This window comes from Myotis nattereri, assembly GCF_964212035.1.
Source record: "Myotis nattereri genome assembly, chromosome: 9".
NCBI classification, from domain to species: Eukaryota; Metazoa; Chordata; class Mammalia; order Chiroptera; family Vespertilionidae; genus Myotis; species Myotis nattereri.
In genome coordinates, this window is record NC_138084.1 from 40,452,013 (window position 1) to 40,462,220 (window position 10,208).

General features: G+C 38.9%; 1 protein-coding gene across 1 annotated transcript; it reads right to left on the minus strand.

Moving 5' to 3' along the window:
* Positions 1–277: 277 nt before the first annotated feature.
* LOC308524079 (olfactory receptor 52B2-like) lies at positions 278–1,228 on the minus strand (the record flags this gene model as incomplete). Its single annotated transcript, XM_081098232.1, has 1 exon — positions 278–1,228. The coding sequence occupies one exon, from the start codon at positions 1,226–1,228 to the stop codon at positions 278–280; it is 951 nt and encodes a 316-aa protein (XP_080954358.1).
* Between the last annotated feature and the right edge of the window lie 8,980 nt (positions 1,229–10,208).

The window sequence follows — 10,208 nt, forward strand, 5'->3', positions numbered from 1 at the left end:
TTATTTTTGTTTGATAGAAATAGAGATGTTATGTTATTAAATACTGCAGAACCCTATGGGCATGCAAAAATAGAAGTTTGCTAATACACTGATTTTCAGGAACCTAGTTACCTCTGAGATAAGGAACTCATGCAATTTCGATCATTCCTAAAAAAGAAAAAAAATAGACTAATTTCACAGCAAGTACAGTCTATCCTGAATGACAACGGTCTTTCCTCTTTTCTAATAGGACCTTTCCTTCTGGCCTATAAGAAACCACAGTGCTATCCAGTCAAACTCAGCAATACTTCCCTTTTGAAGAAAATACAAGGGCCACTCGTTCACGAATTTGTTTGGTCTTTACTCCATAGATAACTGGGTTCATCATGGGGGGAACAAGAACATACAGATTGGCCAGCAGGATGTGGACATGCTTGGGGATTTTTCTGCCAAAGCGCTGAGCAATGACAGTGAAAATCCCTGGAAGGTAGAACATGAGGATGACACAGACATGGGAACCACAGGTGCTGAGCGCTTTCATCCGAGCATCATGGGATGGCAGCCTGAAGACTGCCCGCAGAATAAGCCCATAGGAGACGACTATTGTCACCATATCTAGCATAACACTGAGCAAAGGCACAGAGATTCCATACCAAATATTGATGGTGATATCAGCACAAGCCAGCTTTGCCAGCCCCATGTGTTCACAGAATGTGTGGGCAATGATGTTTGTCCGGCAGAAGGGCAGGCGTTTCACAAGGAAGACAATAGGGAAAACAGTTGCAAAACCCCTGAACACTACAGCACCCCCTATTTTGCCAATGACACCATGGCTAAGAATGGTGGTATACCTTAGTGGGTAGCAGATGGCTACATAGCGGTCAAAAGCCATGGCCAAGAGAATGCCTGACTCCACTACAAAGGCAAAATGCATAAAGAAGAGCTGGGTTACACAACCACCAAAGGAGATGTCCATGTCATCAAACCAGAAGATGCTCAGAGCTTTGGGTACTGTGGATGTGGATAGGATCAGATCCCAAAAAGCAAGCAAGGAGAGGAAGAGGTACATGGGTTCATGAAGACTGCGTTCCACTGCCACCACGTAGATCAGGATTCCATTTCCTGCCACGGCCACCAGGTACATCAGGCAGAAGGGGATGGAGATCCACATGTGTAGCTCCCTCAGTCCAGGGATGCCAATGAGGACAAACATATCGTAATTGACAGTGGAATAGTTGGGAGCTGACATGCTTGAATTATGGTATGAAACGCTCATCACTTATCTGTAAGGAGAAAGAACGTTAAAGAACTAGTCTGTCACACCCAACTAGTGTATATTTATTAACTCTCAGTGGGCTCAGATCTGCTATAGAAAATCTCAGTTAATGAGTTTCTAACTACTCAGAGGTTTTAATTACAGACCCAAATGTGTGCAGTGATCTGTTTTGCAGAGAAAGATTCCAAAGTTTCAAAGTGGGATCAAAGAATGTTTAAAAGATGCTTCCAAAGAAAATCTATCAGTAGGCACTATTTTCTCACACAATTGACACAAACTTAAAATGATAGTCATATATAATGGTAAAACTCATGATAATCAATTTTATTCTCTGACTAAACATTTTAAGACAAGAAAAATAATGAATTTTTATAAGGGACATAAAAATGAATAGAAACACAAAGTTTTTTTTTTTCTTATTGAACTAAACAACAGTTCTGTTATCCAGCACACACATTTATCTAATAAACTGCTTTTTATTTGCTATTCTTTTATTTTTTTATTGTTATTCTTTAATTAGGCATTTAACATATTCAAAAGGTTGATGCATTGTATTTGTTAAACTTAAATAACTACATAGATCATAAATGAAATGTGGATTTTTGCTCTAATTCTAGTAATTTTTCCATCTCATTTTTCATGGTTGCCTAATCAACTATTGATCTATTGTTTACTAAGCATCTATTGATCACTTATCATGTGTACAAAAATACATTAACATGTGCATAAAAGGGGAAAAGGAGTTCAAAGCTTATAAAATAAATATCCTGCACATAGGGTTATAGTCTATGTGAACAAAGGTGTTGATATAAGTGTTTTTTGTTTCTATGTTTAATAAATGATTACCTGTTGATTACAGATATATTTTTGAAGTTTTATTATCATTATCACTACAGTTAGGGATGCTGCTACTTGAGATTGAGTGGAGCTTCAATGTAGCACTTAGTGAGTACTTGTTCTGAAAGTTAGGATGAGATTCTGTACTAGAGTTTACCCAGATTATTAAAAAATATTACATTTCTATCCCAAAGTTTTCTTTATTATTACATCCCAACTTTATTACTTTAAAGAAGCATGATCAGAAATAAGTAATGAGCAATTCAAAAATTAAATCATAAATAAAAGTGGATACAACCACTTCTTATTTAAACTCTTCTTAAAATAGATTTGATATTTCTTTATTTATTTTTAATTTAATTTTTTAAATTGTTGACAGTATTACTGATGTCCCACATTCCTCTCTCATTTACCCCTTCATTCAATTTCCATCCCCCCCATCCCCCCCATCCCAGGCCTTCATCACACTATTGTCTGTGTCCATGGGCTATGCATATATGCATATATGTTCTTTGGTTAATCTCTTTCTATCTCCTCCCCACTCCCCTCCCCTCTTAGATCTTTCACTCTGTTCCTTGTATCAATGTCTCTGAAACTATAAACTGACAAGATATATTTTTAACTTTTTGAAGTTGTGCATGCGTGTGTGTGTGTGTGTGTGCGCGCACACATGCCAGGATTGAATTTGAATAAAATTAGTAAGGAAAAAAATTTTGTTCTTCAGGGAACACAATACAGTTGATCTCCTCAAATCACTCCTCCCAGAGATTTTGTGAAACCCTTCTACTTCATGCTAAATGGGTTTCATCACTGAAAAAGGAACATATGATGAAACAAACTATACTCTTTAAAGAAGATAGAAATAAAAATCCCAACCTTTGAAATAGCCTAAAATTGAATAAATAATCTTCATTACAAAGTAAATTAATTTTCTCATTAACAAAAAGCAACACACTTTTTATTCAGAATCAGGAAAGATAGACCTTCCCAAAGAAATGCTGTTTAAAATTTACCATTCATTATTAGACGAGATCGGGCGCGTTCAGGGTGGTATGGCCATAGACAACCATTCATTATTAAATAAAAACAAGATCACAAAAACATGTTATGCTTGATGTCATTGTGGAACAAATAGCATATTTTCATAGGTAGGCTGTCTAGTAGATAAAACATAGAAATATGACTATTATATCTGGGTATTGAACTAATGAATCACTTTATCTGAGAATTTTTCTATCATATGGAAAAATATTTTACTATTGTCAAATATATGACAATAATTTGTTGAAGTCTGTTTCATTATTAAATTGAGTGCTAAAAATTTGGACTTTCATTAGAAGTTATTTTTTATAATTTCTTTATTGTTTAAGTTATTACATGTATCCTTATCCCCACATTATCCCCTCACCCCCACCACTCACTCATACCCTCACCCCCTCATTAGAAGTTATTTAATTCATATCACCAATCCTTAAAGGAATGTACGTAATGTTCTCTCTAATCCACAGTAATTTCATTTTCTGTTGGACTAGCTCCAGGTTCATAAAGCATTTGGAGTTGTACTCTGAAGAGTGTGGTATTGATTACTAGCACTTGAAATTTTTGTTGGTGCCATAAACTGGCATGGCAAAGAAAAGGGAGATACAGTTACCAAAGAATAGTGGTAAGCATGGTACAATATATACTTGTTCTTTATTTCATATTAAGACATCTTTCTAATGTTACTTACAGTTAATACAAGGGATTTTTTTTTTCTTACAAAGATTAACTTGCTGGGCAAAAAACCAAACAAAACATCTCTGATGTGGTGTCTCAAGCTTTTAAAGTAGAGGAAGCTATATGTATCAGCCCAAACTTAATAAGTAACTAAAATGTTAAAGTCAGAATTTAGCCACCCATAGAGAGAAGATTTGAGAAGCACCCACAGCATCCCTAACTTCCCTAACCTATGGAGAGCTCCCTTTCCCCAAACTACCCACCCAGGCACATCTCAGATCAGGAGTTCTACCCTAGCTGCTTTGACTCAGTGGATGGAGCATTGGCCTACGGACCTAAGGATCCCAGGACTGATTCTGATCTAGGGCACCTACCTCAATTGCAGGTTCTTCTAGGCCTGGCACTGTCAGGGAGTGTGCAGGAGGCAACCAGTCAATGTGTTTCTCTTACATCGATATTTCCCTGTCTTTCCCTCTCTCTCTTCCACTCTTTCTAAAAATCAATGGAAAAATATCCTGTGGTGAGAATTGAAAAAAAAAAAAGGAAAAAAAAAATAGATTATAACACTTTCTTGAAATAGACCCTATTGTGGTAAAGGCTTGGGAGGGGTGGCTATGGGGAGGAGGGGGTTAGTGGGGGAAAAACACAACAAAAACAAAGAGGACATCTGTAATACTATCAACAGTAAAGATAAATTTAATAAAAAAGCCTATTTCATTCAGGGGCCCCAGACTGCGGACGTTCTCCTCATATGTGTGTCTGTGAGTAGAAAACTAGAATGAGATCATCACAGCCTCAAAATATCACTGAGAAAGGCTCAGAGAGCAAAGGACAGAAGTGGACATTATTCCTGGGAAGGAGCGCCAGAAGGCTGAACCTAGGGGTAGGGAAAAACCACCGCAGGGGCAGCAGGGGGGGGTGTAGACCCAGAGAATGAGAAGCATGGGGAAGGGTAGTCAAAAAAGTACACTTTACCTCCTCTCCTGACCACGTGACAGGGCACAGACGCAGGAACGCCTTTGTGCAGTCTGCGTGGTGACCGTAACTGCTACGTGTCTGTGTGTCTAAGTTCCCTGGAAATGTTGCACCAGCTATGTGTGCAGCCTAGTTCACTCACCAGTATCCATTCTCCCAGTCACGGAAGGGAGACTCCCCACAGTACAGAATGAGCCTGAGAATACTTACTGCTCCTGGAAAGTCCGAAGGGAGTGACCTCAGGGACTTGGTGCCTGGTCCTGCTCCCAGCTAAATTGCAGACAGGGACAAATGAGCCAAGAAAATACTTCATTCCTTTTCGGCTGCACTGCCAATAACACCTTGATTGTTCATGTACTGAGCAGTGAGCCCATAGAGGTGTCTAGGGCACAGACCTTAAAGGAGCTCTTAAGACCCTGAGAGTCAATGCTCCCTTAATTTTGCATCCTAGGCATCTCACTAGCCTCGTGTTACTCCCAGCTCTGGAGAGAACATTATTCAATTCATTCCTGTGACCTTTCAGCATACCTAGCTCCACATCATCTCTGCCTGGACTACAGTGAAAGTGCTCAAACTAATTTTTCTGTCTTTAAAGCTTTACTCCAAGTGCATCTCACTTCATTCCAGTAGGAAGTCCTCATGACAGCCAGAATGAACTTTATAATAGGCCAATTTCACTCTGTCACACTCCCTGGTGAAACCTTCCATTAACCCCTTCATCCCTTAGCTTCTGGAGTAAGACCCAACCAAGTTTGAAGGCACAAGGAACAAGTTCCTGCTCACCTCCCAAACTCTTCTGATTTCCTCCTTCCCTCTTAGCCTCAACCACATCCAGGGTGTGTGCATGTCAAGGTGCAGACAGTTCTCCAACTCTCACTATGTTCTCATTTGCTTCTGCACATGTGAAATATTCTCTCTGCCTAACATGTTTCTATTACCATGGTTTGCCTTGAAAACTCTTATTTTTCCTTTAAAAGACAGCTCCAGTATAAACTTTTTGACCATCCTCCTCTCTTTCCTAACTATGTCAGTGCCCTCTACTGTGTCCTCACAGCTCCTTGTTTTCTTCTTATTTCTTGTCACTCTGTACTGAAATTGCCTGCTTCTGTGTATGTTTTTCCCACTAATCAGTGATCTCCTTGAGGACTGTAAAAATCACCTTATCCATATCTGCATCCACAGCATCTGTTGCACAGTAATTAGAAGAAGATAAACTTAAGAAGTCGACTGTCATGTAATGTTCCAAACAATTTGCAAAGTGCCTTACATACAACATCACAATCAATCCTCCGACTTATGATACAGGTAAGATCTCTATGTATACATGGACACATGAGGAATGGTGGAGTTGGTAAATTGCAGCCAGTAGTCAGTGTTTTGCCCTAAGTTCTTTCCTCTTAATCCCATCTTCTATGCTGTCCTGCAGACTACCTCAACCTGTAAGTGCATAAAGAAATAAATGGCAAACTGGGGCAGAGAACATGTTAGCTCAATACCAACTTTCAAGATAATTTCTTGAATAGGCTATTTACATACTAAAAAAGATTTCATTGCCCATAACTTTTATACTTCTTTTTTTTTTTTTTACAGTAAATAGTTTTTATATTTAGAATTCAACAACTGGACTCAGTTTAGATGTCCCAATTTTGTTGGCATCATTCAAAGCATCGTAGTTGGCAGCCAGTCAAACATATGCTTTCTTTTCTTCATCAGGCCTGATCGGGGTGTTAACTTTGGCTACTCCATGACATAGAGTTTCTTCACAGCCTATTTGATCTGGCACTTGTTGGCTTTGACATCCACATGAACATACACGTATTGTTGTATTCTATCTTCTTCCTGGCTTGCTTGGTAATCAGGGGGAAACTGATGATGGCATAGTGGTCAAGCTAGGATGTGTGCCTCCCACAAATCCCATATTCATCGTTTTATGCTTGCCTCCCTTTGAATCTCTGACTAACCCACATCCTCAGCCCCAGAGAACTAATGTGCTCCCTCCTGACTCTGTATGAGATGTTTATATGAGGTTCAGTGCTTTTGGAATGAGAAGAAAGAAATCCTTTTGTTAATAAGATGTGTATAAGCTGGCTCTTTTTAAAAATATATATTTTATTGATTTTTTACAGAGAGGAAGGGAGAGGGAAAGGGATAGACAATGAGAAACGATCAGCTGGCTCCTGCACAATCCCTTCTGGGGATGTGCCTGCAACCAAGGTACATGCCCTTGACCGGAATCAAACCTGGGACCCTTGAGTCCGGAGGCAGATGCTCTATCCATTGAGCCAAACCCATTAGGGCTATAAGTTGGCTCTTTATAAGATTTCTTCTCTTTAGCTCCCAAGAAATCCCTTTCTTTCAAAACTTAAACCACAACAGATAGTATGCATTTTTGAGTAGGTTGGGGAAGGGCTGCTTTGGGCTGTAAAACATTGGATTGATCTAAAATTTGAAAAAAGCAGATACAGAGAGGACCTGATGTGTTTGAGTTTGTATATGAATACAGTATAAAAATATTAATCTGAAAAATGTTCGAGGAAATCAGAACCCCAAAGAGAGGATTGGAGAGCAGGGGGAGTGGTGCTGGTGTCCTGGCAACTACCTCTGAGACATCAAATTTGAGGTAGAAAGACACCAGTGAGCAAATCAGAGCTTGTTAGGCCAATACGAAGCATCCGCCAATAGGAAACCAGAATGACCCATGCTCCTTCTCCCATCACTTAAAGTCTATCTCCAGAGCTAAGCACATTGCCGTGGTCCCCACCCCAGCATATTATGTCCTGAGGCCCAGGGAATAATACATTCTCCTCAGGGCTCTGTGTTTCCTTTAGTTTCTACATCTCCTATTGGAGAGAAATTCTCTGACTTTGGATCTATAATTTTTAATTGTTTCTGGTCTGAAAATAGCACAGGGCACAGGAAATAACGTGGTTAGAGGGTGGTGGTGGAAATCAAGCTTGTCTAACTCAAAGGCTAACACGGGCCAAATAAACAGGGTTTAAGTTTATGCGAGCTGCAAAAAAGCAAAAGCTTCAATTTTCATAGAAACATAGGTTTATTTCAATAGAGACATAATGAGTACAAAGGGCTGAAATAAATGAGTAATCATTCATATAAAATAATAGAACATTTTAATAAAAATTAATATTTTTTTCTTGAACATTAACTTACCAGACACTGAATAACCGCATAAATTAATAAGCATAATGCAAATAAACCTATTTTTCTTTTTCTCTGAAAGCAGAATATTTCCTGTTGCACACACCAAACAAGTCAGTACAAGACTAATGACATGGCAATTGGCTGCTAAAATATTCACTGCTAGTGTTAGTGGAGAGAAATGGTTCACCTGTGAGTAAGGTGTGTAAGGGAAACGAATGCAACACGATTATAGTAGTCAGTCATTAGCAAATGCAGTTCATTATTACTAATTATGTATAACAGCATATTGTAAAAATGAAGTTATGAAATTTTTATTAAAACATTTCTTATATACCGTTATATTGGCTGGGCTGCAAAAATATTCGTTGTGGGCCACATGTGGCCCGCGGGCTGTGAGTTTGACGTACTTAGTATAGATAAACAACAGACATTCAGATAAGTGTCTGAGTACATCTTAGGAACAAAACAAAATGTGAGAAGAATTGTTGTTTAAAATCCGTCAAAGGAATTTACACAAATTCTAATAATACCAGAACTTGATTATGACCATAGCAATTATGTTGACCTCAATACCCCCAATAGCACAGAACCATTATTATCAGCAAGTTCAATATAATTAAAACTATATTCATAGCAATATAACTGTATGTTTTTCTATTTAAATATCACCCCCCATGTACAATATTTTGTATGTAAATCTGACACAATAAGGAATATCATAGAGGAGGTTCCTTTCTGCCTTCATAAATCTTACTCTTATTAGGTACAGGGGTGGATGAGGAGGATGTTCAATGATAGTATTATGTAATGACAAAGATGATAAAAGAAAAAAATGTCATATTTCAGAATGTAATTTGTACAAAATTTACATGCTTGTCATTGCACTTGCAGAGCATCATGAGTTTATTTGCTGTTTAAAATAATTTTATTCATATCCTTGAAACTGAAACTGTCAATATGCCTCAACAATTATGCCTACATAAATTCCAGTTCCTGCCTCATCCTATATAATAAAAGGCTAATATGCAAATTGACCAAACATCGGAACAACCAGTTGCTATGATGCACACTGACCACCAGAAGTCAGATGCTCAACACAGGAGCTGCCCCTGGTGGTCATTGCACTTCCACAGGGGGAGCGCTGCTCAGTCAGAAGCTGGGCTCATGGCTGGCGAGAGCAGTGGCAATGGTGAGAACCTCTCCTGCCTTCACGGCAGCACTAAGGATGTCCAACTGTGGGGTGTGGGCCTAAGCTGTCAGTCAGACATCTCCTGAGGGCTCATGGACTGCAAAAGGGCACAGCCGGGGTGAGGGACCCCCCCACCCCGAGTGCATGAATTTCGTGTACTGGGCATCTAGTAGATATATGTAAATCAGTAAGAGTTTATAAAGTAAGATTGCTTAATCGTCTCTGGGTTACAACCAATACCAAAATATCTGTGCTTTAATTAGAAAAATTATTGATGTTACAGTCATCTTCCTTGTCTCATATAAGTTATTATGTGAAGACTGCCAAGCTCTGCAGTCTTGTCAGTCAGGGACCCTTGTCTGGAGCTTCCAGCAACTTGTAGCTGCAGCATCAGAAACATGTTCTCAGAAAAAGATGATCAATAACAGGGTACAAACACATGTAGAGGAAACAAATGTTTCAGTTCTTTTTAAAAAATTATACTTACTTTATTTTACTATTATTCTATTTTTATTATAGTACTATGACATGCCTTAGTTGTACCTTCCTTTTAATTTATTATTTTTTAACTTTTAAAAATATTTTTTCAGTTCTACTTTTGATTGATGGTGTAAAAAGGACCAAATGTTTTCCCCAGGAAATGGGGAAAGTGTATGATTATGGAGGTATGAGTGTTGCACAAAAAAAGACTCCACTTGAAGAATACCATGTGTTAACCTTCATGCTCTTTCTGTCCCCTAGTGTAACATGTCACTGACAGAGATGTATTACATTATTACTAGAAGGCTTCCTCATCTGGCCTGCCTAGGTCAGAATGAAAACTGGTAATTAACAGGTGGAACCCTAAGATTCAATGATGTAGAAAAATTTTCTCAATTTTGAATCTTTTCTAAAATTTTATTTTTATATTTCACAACTAGAGGCCCAGTGCATGAATTTGTGCACTTTGAAAGGAACTGTGGGCTGCAAGGCAGGGTGGGCACAGGGATGGGTCTTGGCCCATCCTCCGTGCCCCTGCCCAGCCCCACCCGCCACAGCCCCCAGTTCCCTGCCTTCTGGAAGCCCCGATCCTGCCAC